Source organism: Mustela nivalis (assembly GCF_964662115.1).
Source record: "Mustela nivalis genome assembly, chromosome: 3".
Taxonomy (NCBI): domain Eukaryota; kingdom Metazoa; phylum Chordata; class Mammalia; order Carnivora; family Mustelidae; genus Mustela; species Mustela nivalis.
Window position 1 is genome coordinate 145,359,679 of NC_139022.1, and position 23,452 is coordinate 145,383,130.

General features: G+C 38.0%; 1 protein-coding gene across 2 annotated transcripts in view; it reads left to right on the top strand.

Moving 5' to 3' along the window:
* The window catches only part of HCN1 (hyperpolarization activated cyclic nucleotide gated potassium channel 1), a 396,554-nt gene extending 375,577 nt beyond the window's left edge, over window positions 1-20,977 (top strand). For both annotated transcript variants that reach the window (XM_082723243.1, XM_082723244.1), the window contains 2 exons: window positions 13,838-14,002; window positions 17,404-20,977. In XM_082723243.1, the coding sequence (XP_082579369.1) occupies window positions 13,838-14,002; window positions 17,404-18,302 (1,064 nt within the window). In that variant the 3' untranslated portion in view covers window positions 18,303-20,977. The remainder of the gene's footprint in view (window positions 1-13,837; window positions 14,003-17,403) is intronic.
* Window positions 20,978-23,452: the final 2,475 nt, after the last annotated feature.

A 23,452-nucleotide genomic window follows, 5' to 3' on the forward strand; every position in this document is an offset into this window, starting at 1 on the left:
AAAATTAATTAAAAAAAAAAAAAACTGGAGTTACCTAACACTTGCATGGGGAAAAGAAAATGGATGGAGCTTTCTTAAAGGGTTTCTAATATGTTTAAATATTAGCTTTCTCTCATTAAAGTGAACTGTTTTATCAAGATTATCCCCCACAAGTGCATAATTAAAGCAAACATCTCCAAAAAGTTTAATTACAGTTGCTTTGATGTCCAAAACATAATTTTAAGCTTCTGTTGTCAAGATGATGCAAAAATTGTACAAAGTCAAAAAGCAGTAGCACATTTGCCACCTGGGACTTAAGATCTATTTATGCATTTTAGAGAGAGAGAGTCAGCTTGAGTGGGGAAGGGAAGGAGGGAGAGACTTTCAGGCAGACTCCCCATTGAGCGCAGAGCCCAACTTGGGGCTCCATCCATCTTGGTCCCCAAGATCGTAACCTGAGCCAAAATCAAGAGTTGAACACTTAACCGACTGAGCCATCCAGGCACCTTAGCCACCTGGATTTTTAGAGCAGGGTTTATGGAAATATGAGCCCCAACAGTATGACCTCATTAACACTATTGTCAGTCCTTCAATCCAGTGCTTTTAGGTGAAGGATCTGCTACCAGCATCTAATACGTAGAGGCCAGCGATGCAGTGAAACATTTTGCAATGCCCAGGACAGCTCCTGACAGCAAAGAATTATCCAACCCTAAATGAACATAGGGGCTACAGTTGAGAGACCGTGGTCTAGAGAGTCTCGTTCAATTTTATATATCGAAACACACATCCATTAATTAATACAAATCTGACAACAAGAAGAGTTATTGTTCTTACACTTATTTTTCTTTTCTTCTGAGATCCATTCAGTTCTTCCTTCATTCTTCACATTCTCACTAGTCTCTGAAGTTCCAGTTGTCATCCTTCCTTCTGTTTAGGGATTTCTGCTCATGATAATGATGGTGTAGAAAATAGTAATGAAGTTATACCTCGATAAATCAATATTCTAGGAATAAGTTATTCTTGTTATATTTTACTATATATCTTTCATCTTTCAACACTTACTTGTACTTATTTTAAATGTTTTAGGGGTTTTTTTTGGGGTGGGGGTGGGGTACAGAGGGAGAGGGAGAGAGAATCTCAAGCAGACTCCATACCAGCATGGAGCCCCACATGGGGCTGAATCTCCAAACCCTGAGATCATGACCTGAACTGAAATCAAGAGTCAGATGCTTATCCAACCAAGCCACCCAGGCTCCTCAATGTTGTAGGTTCTAGGGGATGTTTCCACTTAAGGCTCATCTAGGAAAGAGAGAGAGTAGTGCCGTGACCTGGAAAGGGCAAATTTACAAAATTTGTTCCTGGTTAGAAATTTGAACACTGACTGAATGTTTGATAATATTAAGAAATTACTGATAATTTTTAGGTATAACAATATTAGAGTGAGTATATTTTAATAACGCATAGTGGAACTTTAAAGTTCCACTTTTAAGTTAAACTAATATATTTAATCTCAGATTAATCAGGGAAAGGAGAAATATGTGAGGTATCAGTGAAACAAATTTAGCTATGAGTTAATAATTGCTTAAGCTAGGTGGTAAGCATATAGGGATTTATTTTTACTATTATTTACATTGTTCTATAGTTTATTAGACTATGATGTTATACTATCTTACTAGTATTCTAATGGTATACTAGTATACTGTTCTGCCTTTTATAAATACTCAAAAATATTCCACATAAGAATCTTAAAAATCAAAGAAATGGGAAACAAGTGAGCCTTTTCTATAACTTTTATCTTTTAAGATATATTCCTTCTATCCCTACCTTCTCCACAAACCTGGGAAGAAAATACTGGTTAACTGACTACCTGGTTAAGTGAGATTTCTATTAGATATAGTTTTAAAAAGATGCAGTCACATCTCAGTTAAGCTTATAAAAGATGAGAAGCTGTCTTTTCTCCAAGATGAGAGTCAGACTATCTATGGGAGAAGAGTTTCCTCAAGTCCATTTATCATACTGAGCAAGTAGGTCAGGAAGGAACTTTTTACTGTAGTTTAGATAAACTGTTGGGGCGTTTGACCCAATTCTTCAGCTCACTTTGTTTGAAATCACAAGCTAAAACATAGCATATGCATCTTTAATCCACTGACTGCTATTCTTTCCAGATTTTATTTGACTAAGATATGATAAAGGTCATCTATTTAGAAGGGGGAGGGGAAGTCTATAAAACCTAGAAGTTGGCAGACTTTTTCTGTAAAGGACCAAATAGTAAATATTTTAGACTTTGTGGACCATGTATGGTCTCTGTTGCGTATTTATCTTTTAATTTGTTTATTGTTTAAGAAACCTTTAAAAACATGCGGGGGTGCCTGGGTGGCTCAGTGAGTTAAAGCCTCTGCCTTCAGTTCAGGTCATGATCCCAGGGTCCTGGGATCAAGCCCCACATCGGGCTCTCTGCTCGGCAGGGAGCCTGCTTCCTCCCCTCTCTGCCTGCCTCTTTGCCTACTTGTGATCTCTGTCTGTCAAATAAATAAATAAATAGATCTTAGAAAGAAAAAAAAAAGGAAACCTTTAAAAACATGAAAACTATGTTTAATATAATACAAAAGCAGCAAAAATGTGAAGGTTGGATTTGGCTATAGGAATCCTGTTATATCCTCTCATTTTAAAACTAGCCATTCTCCCAGACTTAATTCATTCTGAATAACATAAGCAAAAGCATTCTATAAAATATATTTTACTTATTATTCATTTAATGCATATGCATTTTACCCCTATCACTTAATACATGCTATTGTAACTAAACCAACTGATTATTGATATGGATTATTTTTTATCATTAGTACATACTTGAACTTATACACAAACTTTTTGAATCAGAATTTAAGTACCATTTTTATGATTGTAATTATTATCTTGAATTTGCTTACTTGTCATATAGAGCGATGCTTCTTGGAGGGAGACGATATCAACAGATACTTAACATGTGATAAGATTAATTTGTGAGTGTGCCTGTTTTCTGGGTAAGGGGATGGTAGTAGGGTTTCTTCGTTTGTTTCATACATTTTTGTTGTTACTTTGCCCAAAAAGAGATTTCCAGCTGACCTCTCTACTGATACCTTGGAGTATTCAGAAGTAGAAAATGGGAACTCTGTAGGTAGGAAGTTAGTTTTCTACTCACTTCAAGGCTTCTCTGTGACTACTCATGTACTGGTCTTGAAGAACTCACCGTAATCTCTCAAGAGTGGGTAAGAATAGAAAAGGTAGAGGCTTTTAACAAAATGGACAGGAATGAATATCTCGAAAGAGGTCCCAGATGGAGAAGTGTATGATGAGTCAGGCACTTTTGGGCTGAGCGGCATTGAGTCAAGCTCGGGTTGGCTGAGGTGGTAGAGCCTATTGTGAGGGAACACGGGAAGAAAGGAAGCACAGAAAACCACCCCAGGAAAGTCAGAGGCTGACTCTGTGGCAAGAGAGAATGGCCCTTGGGAATCCATAGCAATTCCAGTACCCCAGAAGCCATTTTAGGAAAATTCACCATTCCCATAACTTAGGCCATCCCTGACTTACGTACCTATTCATTCCTCAATTTCAGGCTCCCCATGAGAGGATATAATTAGGCTTGTCAGTCACAATCCAACATAAAGCATCCCCATCGGTAAGAGTTCTCCAGCCAGACCATCCTGTGGGCTGCTGACCAGGTTTGGGATGCCTGTCTTTTAAGCAGGCATCAATCATGGCTGCACCTGTAAAAATACACATACTCAGTTACGTGATGAAGTCTTAGCAACTCGGACACACGACACAAATACTACTTCTAACCAGTTTTACAAAAAAGAGCTCCTGACTTCATGTCAGAAAGTGTTTCATGAAATGAGATTTTTCTCTGGATGTCGAAGTTTTGCTTGCCTTTTTCCCCAAAACAACCTTTTATCTTCTCTCACTCTAAGCAGACACCCTCTAGTGGTTTGCCTTTACATTTAGTTCACAGCTGCCTCATCACCTTTCAAGTTCTTTTGAAGCCTCATTTACAGTAATTCCTCAAAGAGGTCACTGTTGTTCTGGATGCTACAGCTTTATTTGAGGCATATCCCCATCACCTCATACCCAAACTGTAATCGTGAAACTTCCTTACAGACCTTTTTTATCTGCTAGGAGTCCTCTCCCCCCCATCCATTTTACAAGCCAACTGTAGATCTCTCACAGCAGATGTGAAAGAGAAAGAGAGGCTGAGTGTTTTTCCCAGGTATGGCCGGACACCCAGAGACACCGAACACCTCAGCTCTGTTCCATTTATTCTTCCCTAAAACCATACTTTAGACACAACTCCCTTCCTTCAGAAGCCTTGCAATAATATTATCAGTCAAGACCAAACCCCTTACCTGCGGAGTGCTGTTCTCCCGGCCTGCTCAAACTCCTATGATCCTGAGACTGCTGTTCCGACACTCCCGTGGGAGCCCCAACCCAGACTCTCCTCTGAACCTGTGCGCAGGACACTGCTCCACTCCGTCTTCCTTCCCATCCGTTCTTCTGTCTTCCGCATCCTCATGGTCTGGGCAGTGCAACTCCTACACTGTTCTCAGAGCCTAACTAAGCCTTCTCTTGTCACCAAAAGTGCACAGAAATCTATTCCGCCAGATGATGTATTATCTGGATTTTTAGATTTTTATCAGGTTAAAGTCCCTAGCAGACATTTTAGATTGGGAATTATCCTCAAGCTTGATTTATATATTGTGTTTGGATTTCTAATGAAATAGAAACTCTGAGGGATTTTTTTTGTTTGTTTGTTTTTGTTTTTTTTAATGTACCCCATAGTTTCCTTCAAGGTGCAATAAGAAAATCATTTGTTGACTTGAATTTATACGGTCCCTTAATTTCCATTCCTTTATGCCCTCTTTTTTCCAATTTCTTTTAAACAAGGAACCCTGTTTTAGTTGTAAGTCTGACAGCTACAAGACTTCTCCTCCCCACCCAAAAAAGCTCATCACTGATATCACCTAAAACCTTGTTAGAAAAATGCATTGTCAGCACCCCCCTATTTATGAAATCCTAATATGCTTTTAAGCAAGACGTCCAGGGGATTCTTATGTATATTAAAGTGTGGGAAGCACTGCACTGAAGATTCCAGTATGAATCAGTTAGCCATTCATTGTTACATTGAATAAACCAAGAAAATGTTTATTTAAATCCCTATTTTTATCACTCACACGTGTATGTGTATAGGTGACTGAAAGAGACAGAAAGAGAACCTGGGGGAAGCTTTGGAGACAAATAACTGTTTTGCTGTAGTAGACTTGCCTCGTAAACATCTAGTGAATATATTTTCTGTTTAGACTATTATTTCTGCTGTACTTTTCTTTTTCTTTTTCATTTTGTGTAAGCATATTAAACCACATAGGAAAACAGAGCTGTCAAGATATCACTTCAAGAAAACACAGTTGATGTAGCTAAGAGCTAAAATCATTTGATGAATTTTTTAGAAGCTGGCTGCTTTTTAAAGGCATTCATAATTCACGGTGTTTGATTAACTTTTAAAGAGTTGAGTGTTGGTAGATTTAAAATCAAAAGGGAAGATTTGGAGTGGTCCGGTGGATTTTTAATGATGGATAGAAATCAGGAAATGTATGGTCTTACCCTTCTTAGCTTTGATATTTTTTATGTGATTTTTGTTCCAATCACATAACAGATCCCCTTTAATCTTCTATATGTCACATGGACTAACATGGGGCTGGCAGTGATTGCTTTTTTCTACCCAGCAGATATTTTGAAAATTACCAAGATAGTCCATCAAGTATTTTAACTGTGAAAGACAAGTAGTATAAATATATAGTAGATAACAGTTTATAAATAGTATTGTGTAAAGTAGATTTTATGCAGACATTAGGCAGTTGAAGAAGTCACAGTAGAATTTAAAGACACACCCGTCATCAGGAACGGTAAGGGGTGAGAGTTTTAGAAGTGGGAATTATAAACCTTAATGGGAACATCTGTATATCCAACAAAATGAAACAATCATGTCACAAACATGTTTGTAATCAATAGGAACCAGATAAAAGATATGAGTAATGTAACTTCTGGTGGATGGGGTCAAAGCTCCTCAAAAAGATACGGCTGTTTGGAATGTTGTACTCAAGTGTGAGCGCTGTGTTTTATGAAACGTATTTGCACACTGCTGTAAGTCATTTCTACTTTTCATTTATTCATTGATTCACTCATTCTTCATTTCTTGAACCACAATGATATCATGTGACTAAATCCACAGTCAGTCCTAGATATTATAAATGTGATGGTTGTACTTTTCATTAAAGACCTTCTTAATTAGTTTAGAGAAATAATCACGTAAACAAGTAAGTCTGTAAATGTGCCATAGGGTCTAAGATGCACGATTATCAAGCAGAGTAGAGACAAAGATAACTAAGAAGGGTGCCCATGGGTGTGAAATCATCTCACTTGAGCCAAGTCTAAGGAATTGGGATGGTTAGTTGATGAACAGATTGTTTACAAGAGGGTGGAAGGTGTGGGAGATGATAATTATATTTCACAAATTTGAATAGTTACTTGGTATATGAAACATTACATTTTCCTTTGTTCCAGCAGGAAGAGTCAAAATCATAAGGGAAAATAATACAGTAAGAAGAGAGGGAACTTAAGGGGGAAAGGAAGGGTCGCATGTTTCAGGAGGGCTCACACTGTGCTAGGCTGTGCCGGGCACTCTGTAAGCACTATTTTAGTTAATCCTTGTAACCGCTTTGCCAATGCTTAACCTGTCTGAAATGCCACTACTAGGCCAATATTCAGAGCCACAGGTGATCACCCTAAATGCTCTACTTTAAGAGAGATGAATTGACCAAACATATGGGGGAGACCTAAGATTTTTTTGGCAAAGCAGTAACTTTAGATGATACAAATGACTGCATAACCAGTGGTAGGAGATGCTAATAGTTGTACAAATGTGACAGTGTCTGTGAGAACTGAAATAATCAGTTGTATCCTTAGAAAATAAAGCAAAATTGGATATTCTATTTTTATTAGATTATCATAACTCTTCTTTTGTAATATCTGAATTTGGAAATATGTTATGTCCGGTCTGTTTCAGAAGCTTATTAAAGATGTGAAATATTTCTATTATTAAAAGATTTTATCTGTTTTTTAGAGAAAGAGAGAGGAAGAGAGAGCACAAGCAGGGGGACAACAGAAGGAGAGGGAGAAGCAGGTTCCCTGCTTAGCAGGGACTTCAATGTAGGGCTCCATCCCAGGACCCCAAGACCATGATCTGAGCTGAAGGCAGACACTTAACTGACTGAGCCACCCAGATGCCCCATGAAATATTTCAAAATACATCAATACTACAAATTTATATCTATTTAATGTTCTATTCTACTCCAAATTCCCTCTATTGCTATTCAAATCCATGTGACAGACATCTCAAGTGCTTCTACCAGCCAAGCTTGATATGCAGATTGATTTAAGCCAGATGTTACCACCTCCTATGCTGTAAGAGGTGACATTTTCCTAGTTCACTAGTATAAATATAGAAAGATTACAAATACAAATATAGAAAGAAAACAACAACAAAAAAAGTGTTATTTCCTCTTGCACATGCTATGAGACACTAGATTAGGAGCCTAAGTAATTTAGAGGAAATTAGTATTTTGATACACAGCGGAGAATTACTTTTATTTCATGATCTTGGGTACAAAAAAAAAAAGGAAGCAGCTTCTTGCTTAGGTTACTACAAGCAACTAAGTACAAATGTTCCTATAAATTCTAGAAACTCAGGTTAAACATATTACCGTACAAATTTCTGTCATAAGTTCCTGGTAAGTTCCTGTGTTACTGCAATGTCAAACTCTGTTTTAGGGGTCATGGAAATATTTCTGAGTTGCAAAATTCTTGATGCCATTTATAAAGTGACTTTGTATAGGTATCAGTAATGTCACTGAAATGCTTATAAAGTTAACTGATGTCTGCAAAAATAGCACTGAGTAGTTGAATATATCTCATACCCTAAGGTTTATTAAAAGTGTGTGTGTGTGTGTGTGTGTGTCTATATATATACATGTGTATATATATATACATGTGTATATATACAGTGGTGAGTCAAATTTAATCTCCTGGAACATAACTCTTTATAATGTTTAAACTGAAGACAGTTTCCAATGTGCCTGTGGTAGGTTGCTTTACTGTCAGTTTTCCTCTTCAATAAGTGAAATAACTTACCCTGTAAAAGAAGAAAAAAAGAGAGAATCATAGAAAATTAAAATTAATATGTCAAGTACTCAAATACTTGTGTTCTGGATTATAATTTAGAAATTTATATCCAACTAAAGAGACTTACTTCCAAGTAAATTTGCACCACTGGGAAATTCCCAGTTTAGTTCTTGAAGAGTAAATAAACAAGGAGAAGTAGGAAGATTGGAATATCAACATGGTCTAGAAAATGTGCCATAATATTATTTTTTAAAAAAACTTACATCTGTAAGATACACTTAGTTTGTTTTTTGGGAGTTCAATTTTATTTCATTGTGAACTTTACTTTTTGTGTGAAGTCATCTGACCACCCAAAAGCAAGTTAGCTTTCTACCTGGTGAGAAACAATATCATCTACGTTGAAGAAAATATTACCAAGCAGTCTAGATACTTTCTTCATTATAGATATTGCACAAAACCCACAAAGATGTGTTGTGTTGCTTAGAGAAAGCACATAAATCATTTGGCAAGTTCTGTTACAAAGGGGAGATACCTCTCAGGAAAACCAATATTACACTGTTGAAAACTTAAGAATAGAACTTAGTGTGGACCTTGGTTTCATCCATTATCATTGATATACTCATAGCATTTTAAAATAATTTTCTCTGGGTTCAAATCTCAAGGTTGCAGTCTCAGGAAGGATACAATAAAGTCACTGTATAATTGCTGTCTTTAAAATGTCAAACCAGTGAGCGAGATAAGTAATTTTAAGGAAACAATTAGAAAATGCAATACAGGGACACCTGGGTGGCTCAGTTGGTTAAGCAGCTGCCTTCGGCTCAGGTCATGATCCCAGCGTCCTGGGATCGAGCCCCACATCGGGCTCCTTGCTCTGCAGGGAGCTTGCTTCTCCCTCTGACTCTTCCTTCCACTCTATCTGCCTGTGCTGGCTCTCACTCACTCTCTCTCTGACAAATAAATAAATAAAATCTTTAAAAAAAAATGCAATACAAGAAAACAAAAGTAGTGACAAACTATATATCCATAATTTCTTAGGAACCTCAAAGATAGTATGAGATACAGATGAATAAAATGGTTTTTCTTTATGTTTTTAATCCAAACCCAAATACACACACACACACACACACACATGCAGAGGAAATGCACAAAAACTCTGTAACACCCGACACAAGTCCCTCCTCCCTCAATAAGCAGATCTCCAAAATAACTTAGTAATAATCAAAAATTAATTCATGGAGAAGCAGCTGCTCCACTCACATACTGAGTCTAGAAATTCATTTCATGAAATCTAAGACTCCTTTCCAATCAGAAGTTTGCTCTTTTCATTGCTAAGTTGTGGCATGTATTAGTTTTGTTATTCATGGTAGAAACAAAGACTTTGGAGCTTTAAAAGGAGGGACTCTTCAAAGTGATTTTCAAACTGACCAGTGAGTATACCTTCCCTCCACTAGTGAGTACACCTTCGTTTGTTCTGTTTCTCACTACGAGATTATTGCCAAGAATTAATGGCTGAAGAATTTTGTGTTGCCTCCAGAACTGTGATAACATAAAATTACAGTCGTTTAGGCCAAAAATTTGTTTTAAGTATGCTGCTGGTTACTGATGAAACTTGAAGGGAAAGTAGAGGGAACTTGGAATCTACAATGAAAGACTATGGCCAGGGCAGGAGCAGATCTCCTGGCAGAACCCAAGAATGGCTCCCAGCTGAGACCCTAGGACTACAGAGAGCCAAATGAAAGGTGAGGGAGAAAACAGGGGCCCTACCCATGCCTGCATGTGATACATAGTGTTATCTGTCCCTCACTCCACATTGCCCAGCAGCCTGTAACCAGGCATTTTATTCTCCTGCGGTTCTTCTTTGAAAGCAGGTGAAGAAGGCAGACAACTAGGACTTATTAGTGACCCTAGAGTAAAGCCTTCCCCATTCCAGAATTTAAGGAAATAAGAGAACAAATTGCCTATCCCTTTGCTCTAAAGAGAAACTCCAAATCAACAAATCATACCACATCACCAGATTTTTCATCCTTAAATGTGGAAGGATGTCAATGGATTACCTGAAGAAACCATTAAACATTCAAAGAAAGGTCAGACACAGAGGCAGAGATAGTGGAGAGAAATAATTTAGAAAACAGAAGGGCACTAAAATATATATAAAATATAAAAACAAAAGCCCGTTTTTCTTTCTTTTTTTTTTTTTTTTTTTAAGATTTTATTTATTTATTTGTCAGAGAGAGAACAAGCGAGAGTGAGCATAGGCAGACAGAGTGGAAGGCAGAGTCAGAGGGAGAAGCAGGCTCCCTGCAGAGCAAGGAGCCCGATGTGGGACTCGATCCCAGGACGCTGGGATCATGACCTGAGCCGAAGGCAGCTGCTTAACCAACTGAGCCACCCAGGCGTCCCCAAAAGCCCGTTTTTCTTTTCACTTTCATAGTTTTATTGCAATATATTTTACATATATGTCACCCATGTCAAGTGTACAATTTAATTTTTTTATTAAATTTACTAAATTTTGAAGCCATCACCATAAATCAAGTTTAGAACATTTTCATCACCCCAGTAAGATTTTTTGAACCCATTTACTGTGAATCTCCTTTCTCACCCGCTCTCCCAAGCAACCAATAATTTGTCTCTCTAGATTTGCCTTCTCTGGATACTTCATATACATGGAATCATAGAACATGTGGACTCATGTCTTGCTTCTTCCACTTATGTTTGTGAAACACACTGAGGTCTGTCCATGTTGTAGCGTATTTGTGTCTTTCGTATTCAGAACTCTTAACACCCATCAGGAGATAGTGCACATTACATCTATAATGAAAGAAAAGGATATAATGAGAAAGCAATAAAATAGGAAAATGGAAAGCATTTGGAAATTAAAAACATAAGTGCCAAAACAAAACTATATGAAAAAGAATGAAGGTAAAGTTGAGGAAATCTCCTACTGTCATAATCACTACTAACAGGTTTGCATTCCCTCATATCTTTTTTTTTTGTTTCCTATTCTGTGCACTTAGATATTAATTTTATAACTAGTTTTTTAAATAAGTTATGCACATCACAAAATAAAAATAATTTATTTAAAGAGACATTGAAAAAATGCACATCTGCATAAAGGAGTGTTTTTCATCTGGAGCAAGGCATATAGGTAGATGTTATTATTATCATTATGATCATTTTTATCTGACTGTAATTACAATCTGGTATCCTTTTCTCACTCAAGCTTTCTGACCATTCATGGTTATCACTCTGACTTTAAAAGCTTCCCTTTTCATAAATGCCACATAGGTCATCTAGTGGCCATGTACGCGTTTGTATCTTAACTCGTTAAACATTTAGGGCACACTCACATTTTCAGATCTGATTAAATAAATATGTATCACTATGTAAACATTGTTCTTTTTTTCTCCCATTTTATTTCATTTCTTTTCAGTGTCCCAGCATTCATTGTTTATGCACCACACCCAGTGCTCCATGCAATACGTGCCCTCCGTAATACCCACCACCAGGCTCACCCAACCCACCCCCCCTCTCCAAACCCTCAGTTTGTTTCTCAGAGTCCACAGTCTCTCATGGTTTATCTCCCGCTTCGATTTCCCCCAATTCCCTTCTCCACTCCATCTCCCAACATTGCTCTAATTATAGAGTATTCCTTGGGTTAGATTGTCCAGTAAAATTTCTGGGTTGAAGGTTATGTATACTTTTTAAGATCTCTGTTACATCTCACTGGTTATTTTCCATGAGGTTTATAACCTAACCATTCTACATGACAAGTTGCACAGATTTGAAAGCAACACTTAGCAGTAATGGGTTTCCTATCAGTTTACTCACCATAATGTCCCAATTATAAATTACATGATATGGCATTTGTATTTTAGTGACCAACAGGAATTTAATTGGGGGGTAGTGCTAAAAAATACTTCTTTTATTACATTCTGTAGAGTAGACAGCAAATTTCATGAAGTGATAATATGCTTTATGTTTAAATATAAAATAGATTCATCTTTCTACATACACTATTACACACAGATGCATGCATGCATGCACACAAACGTGAACTCCCCACAATATTACTTATTAAATTTACATGTTTACCAGCGTGAACAACAACATAAGTGGTTGCTTCAGTGGCATTTCCTAAAATGCTATCTCCCCAGATTGGTTCAAATGTGCTTCTTAATACTTCCAGAATACCCACCGTCTGTATTATTGTTCTTACCAGATTGCATTTAAATGAACTCTCAATTAAGAAGAAATCTTTTTTTTAAATCATCACTATAGAAAGAATAAAAAGTAGGTAATATGAAGTTACTTAAAAAGTTCAGAAGAGTGTGCATTTAGGCCTCTTTCAATAATTTTTCTATTATTTCCTTATGTTAGGAAATTATGTATTCAAAAATACTTCTGCCATTTCTTTTTTCAAACTGGTTATCCTGAAACTAAATTTCTTAAAAATATTTCTAATTTTTTAAAAAAATCAAAATTTATAGAGTTTAATTAATAAATTTAGAGAAATGAAATAAAAAATTATCACTTGTAGACTCATTTAAGTTAGAAATTAAGGAAATCCAAATTTGCAAATGTTTGCTTTACTGAATTTTGGAAATCTAATTCTCCAAAAAGAATTTTTCTTAGAAATTATTGAAATAGAAAGCCTCTCTGTGCATTTGGAATATAGTGTTCAATGAGATCTCCCCTTATGTAAGGCATGCCTGAATGCATTCCCCAAAACCTGGTCCAGTTTTTCCAGATCATAGGACTTTCTAGGCCACTGTGTGGGTTCACTTTGGTTTCTATCTATATCATATGATCTGCTTTTTGCCTTCCAAACTTAATAAAAATCTTGTCTGATTATACTATCTTTTTTTTTTTTTTAAGAATTTATTGGGTGCCTGGGTGGCTCAGTGGTTTAAAGCCTCTGCCTTCAGCTCCCTCCCATGGAGCCTGCTTCCTCCTCTCTCTCTCTGCCTGCCTCTCTGCCTACTTGCAATCTCTCTCTCTCTCTGTCAAATAAATAAATAAAATCTTAAAAAAAAAAAGAATTTATTTATTTGTTTGACAGAAAGAAACACAACGAGAGAGTGGGAACACAAGCAGGGGTAGTGGAGAGGGAGAAACGGGCTTCCCCTCAGAGCAGGGAGCCTGATGTGGGGCTTGATCCCAAGACCCTGGGATCATGACCTGAGCCACCCAAGAGCCCTGATTACAGTTTCTTCCAGTGTTCGACTCTGTTGTGGACCTACGATTCTCTTTTTTACATTTTTATTGTTATTTCAGGTGGATTGGAATGAGGGCTGAAGGATAGGTAACTCCATTTCAGCTTTCCATTTGAACTAAAAGATTTAACTGTTTAACAATGAATATTATTTTAAGGTTGAGTATTGTCAATTGGGTATTTTTGTCAGAAAGAATTTACTGATAAAATAGGAAATGCTGCCAATCATTGGTTGATGACACCATGAGACTTTTTTTTTTTTCAAATGTGGGTCTTGGTGGTCTTTGAAAGTAAATTACCAAAGTCTTCGGTAATTTAACATGAGACTTTTTTTTTTTTCAATTGTGGGTCTTGGTGGTCTTTGAAAGTAAATTACCAAAGTCTTTGGTAATTTACCAAAATAAATTACCAAGTCTTTCTCTCTTGGCTTGATAGAGATTTGCTTACTGACCAAGGGCCGCCGCACTGCCAGTGTTCGAGCTGATACATACTGTCGTCTTTATTCACTTTCTGTGGACAACTTCAACGAGGTCCTGGAGGAATATCCAATGATGAGGCGAGCCTTCGAGACGGTTGCCATTGACCGACTAGATCGGATAGGTACTCTCTTCCATTTCCTATCTTTTTTGTGTATAATTTATACTTTAGTGGGCTGATATGTATTTGCAATCCTAAATCCTAAATGCTATAATAGGTTGCCTATTAATTAGCATAGAACCAGCAGTTAGCTCTAGCCCTATTTCTACTCTCTAACTCTCTCATCTAAGTATTCTGGGTTTATTTAATCATCTCTATTTTTATTAGCTGCTCAGTCTGATTTCCCCAGTGATGACAAAACAATTTGAATCTTCAGGTAAAAAGCAATGATAAAAATTTTAGGTAGCACTAAAATAGAACTAAAAATATAATAGTATGAGTCTACATTACAAACCAAATAATTTTACTACAAGATTTTTTTAAAAATTATGTATCAACTTTTCATTTTTAGTTTTATATTGAAAACTGAAAACTTGTGCATTTTAATGTTTTCTGTAGAAACTTCTGGAAACGTTTGTAATACAGACTCAAGCAGGAAAAACCTTCCTAGAAGTACCCGACTTAGATGCTTTACTTCATAAACAACTTATTTTACAGGCTTCTCTGCTTTCCAATAAGAATATATAAATTAGACCTTATATTAGTTACACTAGTTAAAAGACTTGAAGAATTGCTATAGTAAAGTTAGATCAGATTGGCTTGCTGTTAGCTTCCCAAGATATGCTAGAAGATTCTGATGTGAGAAGGTGTATGCATTCATTTTCTATACCTAAATCCTCTTCCCCCACCCTACCATGCTCTGCCCCTTTTCCTTGCTTACCTCTACTCCGTTGTCATAACCTGAGTTTAGACATCACTTCTCTGTAGAAATTTTCTGTGACCTCCTAACCCTCTCGTGCTCCTAGGCTGAGTAACCTGGGTATGTTCTCCCATCCCCCTAGGAATTTCCTCCATCACAATACTGCTTCTGTTATTGCAGTTGCTCTAAAGATGCTAAGATTTGTAAATGGAGAGGTCATGTCTAATTCACTATTACATTCGCAGTACGTAGTACACAATGAATATTCTTGAAGAGAGGTTGTAGGGAGGGATGCAGGAATCAATGATCTCAAACGAGATGGGGCTGGGATAACTTGGAAATAAACAAGTCCTTCATTCTTATTAAAGGTAAGGATTTTTGATTGATGTAATCTTATGTCAGCTTTTCTTCTGCACTTTGTATCTTTCTTTCCTTCTACAGAAGTAGGATGACAGATGCATTAGGCTCTGAAATTAGACATAACACACATATCAGAAATTCATATTGACAGTTTAGATAGGCAATAGGACACAGTGTCGAGAGAGACAGTGCCCATAAAAGTGGGCATTCCTGAAAGCATCTTTATTTAATTTGAAAATAATTTACCTCTTTGTGGTATGTGAGTGCTCACAGTAGAGCTAGAGACTAACTTCTGAACACATGCGTTTTTCTGCTTAGCCAGCTAGACATTTTTAGAGAAAAGTGTTAAAATCAGGATTTTTTATTAACTATTTTTATTAACATATAATGTATTATTTGCCCCAGGGGTACAGGTCTGTGAATCATCAGGCTTACATACTTCACAGCTTTCACCATTTCACATACCCTCCCGAATGAAAATCAGGATATTTTAACAAATAATTTCTGTTACTCTGATCAGCTTCACTCTCATCTAACTTTTTCCAGTTAATTTTTATAAGAAAGTTTGCATGAAATGGTTTGCGCTCAATAATACAGGCAATAAAATCACTCATAAGCACCAAGCATTTGCAGTTTTGATCCTTATAAAATTCTAACAATGCATTAAAATCTTTATTTCTCCACAAGTTCACAGATATTCATATTACAAAATGTTGACTATTCACAGGATCACAAAGAAATATTATCCTTCATTCTGTTCTATTGCTCATATATATAGACCATACTCAGTTAAGGCAATATGCTAAATAAGCATTTATATTTATTACAGATATAGGAGCTTTTGTTCTTGAGAAAATTAGAACCGTTCTGTAAGGAGAAACATTTATTTTGGCAGTCATTTTAAAATGATAGTTTACCTGCATCCAAGTAAATTATAACATATATTTCCACTAAAAAGTATTCCTTCAAACTCTAACTTTATTTAGCAATATGGCAAATTCATTCATTTTCAGTTACAATATTTATCTGGGAATTATGTTATCAATGATGTCACCAAAAGTCACTAATTTTCGCCTTTCATCGATCTAATTTTGATTCTGTCATCATCCTGCCAGAGAATGTCTACTTACTGCAAAGCACTCCAAAAACAATGGCAGGAAGGAGAGGTGCTGCTTACTGAGGTTCTAGAGGGAGCTGAGAACCCGCCATACACGATGCCCCTTAATCCTCACCAAGACCTTTCAGAAAAGGAAGGATTATGAAGTGGTTCTCAGCCGGCGGTGCATGAAAGTCCTCTGAGGAAGTACGCTTTGAAAGGACTGAAATCTGAAATCCAGACCCCATGTCTGGTTCTTGTGGTTTAATTAATGGGGTCCAGATGAAAATCAGTATTTTTCCAAGCTCCAGAGATGAGAAGACTATGAATGTCTGGTGGAGGACCCTGGCATAGGGCACGTTTCATCCTTGCGCAGGGGCCATGCTAATCTTCTCTGTATCGTTCCAATTTTTAGTATATGTGCTGCCGAAGCGAGCACTAGGGCACGCTTCAAAGGGAGAGACTTGCCGCACGGGCTCCTCAGATTGGCATGTGACAGTCTCTTGAGCATCTCAGTAAGATGCAGCATCTCGGTCCCCAAGAAGGAGGGAGCCTAACTGACTGCATTTCTAGAAGGTGCTCCCGTCATACCGATGCCTGCAGCTGGTTCGTGGTTCTTAGGAAGCGTCTGCGATCATATCTGCTGTTTTCCTTCCACGGTCCTGTTTCTTAGTAACCAGCCTCACTTGGGCATGGTTCCAACCTTCCTATGTCCCGTTCTCCTGATGGGTGAGATAGGATTAGAAGCACATCCACCGCCCAGCGTTGAGGATTAAACACAATCAGTCTGTCCAAAGCCTTCTGTAGGGTACCTGTCGCATAGTAAGTGTTCCATAGTAGTTTCCTGAAAAAAGGTAGCTTTAAACTTACATTTTGATTCCAGGCCCATCCTGATCCAAATACCCTTTCTTCTCCCACCCTTCAAAGTTAGCCCTCGCGTCCACTCTCTCCCTCTCTCCTGTAAGATGGCTTTTGCCATCTATTCCAGACTTCAACCTGACTTGCAGAGAAGGTAAGATTTCCCAGAGAGATACAGGAAGCGCGAAGGGCAGGAGCCCCCTTTCCGTTGGCGCCTAAAGGTGAGTATTTGGCTTCCAAGCGTCTCCCGCGGAACACGGGCATCCTTGGGTTTCCAGGGGCCACTCTCCCCTGGGCTCGTCGGCCGTCCTCCGCAGCTTTCTAAGTGGCTCTGTTTGTTCCCGCTGACAGGAAAGAAAAATTCCATTCTTCTGCAGAAGTTCCAGAAGGATCTGAACACTGGCGTTTTCAACAATCAGGAGAACGAGATCCTGAAGCAGATAGTGAAGCACGACCGGGAGATGGTGCAGGCGATCGCCCCGATCAATTACCCCCAGATGACGGCCCTGAATTCCACCTCTTCCACCATGACTCCGACCTCCCGCATGAGGACACAGTCTCCGCCGGTGTACACTGCGACCAGTCTGTCCCACAGCAACCTGCACTCCCCCAGCCCCAGCACGCAGACCCCCCAGCCGTCCGCCATCCTCTCGCCCTGCTCCTACACCACCGCGGTCTGCAGCCCTCCCGTACAGAGCCCGCTGGCCACCCGAACTTTCCACTATGCCTCCCCCACTGCGTCCCAGCTGTCCCTCACGCAGCAGCAGCAGCAGCAGCAGCAGCAGCAGCAGCAGCTCCAGCAGCCCCCGCCCCCGCAGCCCCCGCAGCCGCCCCCGCAGCCGCAGACGCCCGGCAGCTCCACGCCGAAAAACGAAGTGCACAGGAGCACGCAGGCGCTGCACAACACCAGCCTGACCCGGGAAGTCAGGCCCCTGTCGGCCTCGCAGCCCTCGCTGCCCCATGAGGTTTCCACTCTCCTTTCCAGACCTCATCCCACTGTGGGCGAGTCCCTGGCCTCCATCCCTCAGCCCGTGACCGCCGTTCACGGCCCGGGCCTGCAGGCGGGGGGCAGGGGCACCGTCCCCCCGCGGGTCACCCTGTTCCGACAGATGTCCTCGGGAGCCATTCCCCCTAACCGAGGAGCCCCTCCCGCACCCCCTCCACCAGCAGCTGCTCTTCCGAGAGAGTCTTCCTCAGTCTTAACTACAGACCCAGAGGCAGAAAAGCCACGATTTGCTTCAAATTTATGATCCCTGCTGATTGTCAAAGCAGAAAGAAATACTCTAATAAACTGAGAATCTCCTCAGATCTTATTTTATTCTATCTCCTGATAGATTCCTATAGCCTACTATGAAGAGATATTTTAGACAGCTCTGGCCTACATGCAAAATGTACAATATATAAATATATATCTACTATTAAATAATCTATCTAAATTCCCAAGAGAAGTTCAAAAGACCTGTTTAGCATTCAGTGTTATATGTCCTCCTTTCTTTAAATCATTAAAGGATTTAAAATGTTGTTGTAAGATCATTTATTTTTAACCTACTTTTACTGAATTCCTTTGATATATGTATTTCTCTACTTTATGAAGAGTTCTTGGATTCAGTGGAAACAAAACTCTGATTTTAAAAGGCAACTCAAGTGAGCTACTGAATAGCACCAACCAAAACTTCTTTCATGAGCTGTGTCTCTGCATCTAAATTGTTAATCATTAATTATGGAGAATTAAATAGCAAGTCCCATTTTATAGATCCAAATTGTATTTTGGTGCTTTCAATTTTGAATTAGGTTACAGAACACACGGTGTGCTTGGCCACGGTTGGAGACTAACATTGCCACCATTAGGAATATCTCTAACCTCAAACATGTTCATTGACCTTTCAGAAAGCTGAGGGGATATTTGTCTTCATGTGTTATTGGACTTTTACCAAGACTCAATGTTAGTTGTAAATAACTTTTTCAACCCAAATAAAAATAGCTATTCTGTGCTGTATGAAGGTAAAAGTCATCACTTAAGAATTTAGTTTTATTGCTTCACTTCAAAACTTAGAGTTTGAAATTTTACAAAACCTAATTGTGACAGTTATTCAACTGTAATGCAATGGCTTGAAACCTACAATATTATTTTAACCTGCAATGTTTTATGCAAAACTGTATGCTCAATTCTACAGATTGCTTGTATTACACCAAAAATCATTACTTTTCTTCCTTCTTGCCATAACCAAGCATCTGAAAATAGTCCCTGCATGCTTTTGGGGGGAAAAAAAATAGGTTCAGATCAGTCACTGTAGGGAGAGGCTTACAGTATTTCTCATTTCTAGAAAAGTATAACCATTCATTAATTGCCTATCTTAAAACTCCTGTAAGGCTGACTTGGATCTCTGACTTAAGTCTAGAAGTGAGGTTTTCACTTTCATTTAATATTATTACTATTATTACTATTATTTAAGTAATGATTTGTAAACCACAGCTTGATTGGTGTTGCCAGTGTGTTCCGTGTCTTCACTGTTGGTAGTTGGTAGTTTACCCTGGTGTTCATTTAAAATAACTAAGTACATGATAGCATCATGTCTGGGAACACACGCTTTGTTCTATGTGTATTGTAATAAAATGGTTAGTAAATCTTAAGGCATGTGATGACTAACATAGCCCTTAGATAGGAGATCCGTTACTCAGAATGTGCTGGAAATTGTATGGACACGATGACAGAAAGCAGAGGGCGAACTGAATGTGAGCATCGTTTTTTTGTCTGTTTCCTTAACTCTCCATGATCTGTGAACATCCGCTTCTTCTCAGAGAAGTCCCTTAGTAATCATTTGTGCCTAATGCATCCCACAAATGTGGTGGATGACTGGAACACAATTGGAAGATTCCTAATAACCAACTTCTGTAAATAACCCAAGTTAAAGAGAATGACCTAAAATGGAGGTCTTCAGTATCTTTGACACTGGCGATGCATTTAAGAAGAACTTAACAAAGATCACACATTAAACGGGGCAGGGCCTCCAGACAGACTTGAGGACAGAAAACAAAACAAAAAGCAAAAACTCTAAAATGGATCCATGCTGCCTGTTATGCCTTTTATGGATATAATACCTATACTACCAAAATGAGTTGTTATGTTTCCTTTCTAACAGACCCCAGCTTGTGTGGAAGTAATCAACTATGCTAGTCAATGTAATGTTGTCATTAACATGCTGGTGATATCTGATGGCATGTCAAGAATGGTGTAAGAAGGGGATTGTTCAGTCTACCCAGAGCCTATGGGAAAGCTGCAAGACCATTTACATATCAGTACAAAACTCCTTTATTTTATTAAAATATTGAGAATTAACTTCAATTTATTAAGATCATGTATTGGTCCTTTAAATTATTAAAGGTTTACATTTGATAGCACTAATGGGTTTGGTAGTGAAATATTTTTATATATAAATTTTTGGTTTTTTATTTTGAGCACTATTGGGAAACACAAGCAAAAGTGAATTGCATGGTCTTTCAGTGCAACCATAACATTTTTATTCACTTTGTAACAGAATGGACAAAAACTAAGGTTTATATGTTAAACTAAAAAAAATGGTACAGGGTAAATTATATACATATATATGTATGAATATAAATGCTTAGGTTAAGAAAAAAATTGACTCACATTCCTGTAATATAAAAGTCCATTGCTAGTTGAAAAGTGACCTCTTTTCTCTGTACATAGTTAAGCCCATAAGTATGGAGTTTTAATCTGTACAGAAAGAAATGTATTATTGAAAAGATTGGTCTTTCTGCTGCTGGGAAAATAGTAGAAAAGCTGATTCTTACAACAACTGTATGATCAGGGACGAATTAGAGTATTTCTTTTGTCTTTGCTCAAAGCCATACATATATAAATATATATAAAGATTATTAATAAATTCAATAGAAAATAAACTAATATCATGAATATTTTATTTTATCAATACACTCTAATCCAATGTTTTGTTTTATTGAGTACAGATTTGCTTCTTTCTACCTTTACATCATAAGATCTCCAAGAGGGCTTATACTTGATAGTCATTAAAAAATTACAGATAGCCCGTGGCTGTAGAGAGGAAGGTAAAAAGAACCTGGGTTTCCCAGTTGTCCCTGTGTTTTACCTATTCCCTACAGTATTAGTTGAAGTCTTTTTATTCTTTGCTCTGTACCTCCTTGGTTGTTACCCAATTCCAAAACAGTCATTTCTGTGCTATTAGATTTAGAGATGGAAAAAAAAAATTCACCTTGTAATTTATTATAGAAACCTCTTCTATGACAGCCTACGGCCTTGCAAAGGCTTTTGATAGTAGCAGAACCTCCCTTTGCAAGTGGATTTTGAATCAGACCTAAAAGCCTGACATAGAGTTTATTGCGTTGCATGAAGGAGTCTTGAAAACTGTAAGGATAAATGGCAGGAATGGCAACAGACTCTATTCATCAAATAAATAGTCTGTCTCTGGGTCTCAGTGACCACTCCATAAGTGAATGATTCCCTAACGGATGCTGTCCCTCTTTTAAAAAGGTGGTTATTTTGCCATTTATAAACTTAAGTGAGCATAACATGTGCAGGACATTACAAAGTACACAGCCGAGGTAGGCTAGTTCCTAAAGGACTTGGGTGATTTAAACAATGTGATATGTTTTAAACTTTAGATGTTATTATTTTTAAAACCTGAATTGTTTACTCTTCCAAATAGAAGTGATTTCTATCAACTTTCAGGCTTATTTTTTTTTAAGTCCCCGTGACTTCTTAAATTCAAGTGTTTATATTTGTTAATTTATAATTTTACTATGCTATTTTGCTCTTAGGAATTTTACTTTCATAATTTATGACATTAAGCTGTGTGAACAAGATTTATCGCTCTTATGCTTCTATCCTTCTAGAATATGTGCCATAAAACCCAAGTCTGATTATTTTGTTCATCTGCACTGCACCTAGCAAAATTTTATTACATGCTCTGCCTATTTGAAAATTACTTATTCTCTCCAATACAAAAGAAATGTAGTCCTTTTAGAAAAATTGGATGGTGAACGTCAATAGCTATTTTGAGCCCTGCAAGTAATGGTCAAAAATTTAAGCAAGCGTAACTAGCTGCATGCTCTGAATTGTTAGCTCAGTTCTAGAACCTTATTTAATATGTCCTCTTTCTAGGAAAATAAGAGGGAATAAAGAAGATTTGCTGTTGTATTCAGGGTTAACTATGCCTGCTACCAGCAATGGGAAGCAGGGACTTTTCTTAAGCAATTTTGGTTCTGTCCTTCTTAAAAATGTCATCTATTTTTTTTAATAGACCAGCAACAATAATTCAGTCATGAAGAGAACTCCTGATTTTAAAAGGGAGCAAAGAAAGTATAAATGACCTTACTTAAATTCATCAAGGATGCAGGAGCAAATCCAGCCAGAAGACCCATATTCCTCCTCCTCTCATTTTGGAGTGTTTGGCCAAAAGCCACATTCCTTCCTTCCCCGGGGACAATTAACATTTCTGTTAATATCTGTCACTTTGTTCTTCATCATTTTCTTTATAGCTTTGGGGCATGAAAAGCATGAGCTTTTCTATATAGGAAGAATTTCATGGCATAGTCACAAACTATCACAAGACAAAGATAATTCCATCACAGTTATTCAGAAGAAAATATTAGCAGTTGTGTAATACTTGGCTGCTTTTCAATTTTGAATACTCTCCCAGTGAAATCATTGCTCTCTTTTCCCCAGACTCAAACATATTCTCTCTCTGCCATTGAGCCATCAGACAGGGAGATCTTCTCCCTAAGCGAGACCAGGACAAGGGTCCCAGGGGTGAGGCCTCATGCACACAATCTGAAGCGGCCCAAATCTCAATAATCAGGGCAAATAATATTTTAACGCAACATTTAAAAAACCAGAATCAAAGTAATAGTCGATGATGAACCAAAGGTCACAATCTGAAATGAAGACAAGATCCAACCCTGAGCCCACGTGACCCTGCCTCCGTTGCCTCCTTCATCCTGGCCTCACTTCTGGAGACTCTGGTGGGTCCAAAGGGGCTTTGAAGGGTCTCTGTGATAGAAATCTTGCCCTGATTTGCCCCGTCAACCCTTAAGAATTATTGAAAGGTGATATTTAAAGGCCCTGTGCATCAGGTCCTGGATTTGTTTCCAAGAGTATCCTATTAAATGCCAGACAAAGAATTCACCTTTCTTGACAAAGGATCCATGCTTTTCTCAAGTATAGATGCTCACCAGCACCGCTGATTGGGGCTGTGGGCCAATACCTTAGGCTGAAGGGGAGCAGAAACTGAATGAGAATAACTGGTTTTAAACCTTCAAAAGAGCTTTTTATATCAAACCAATGGTTTTACAGTTCTATGCTTTCTCTTCGTAATTTTATGAAACCAATATTTCTAGTTGAGTG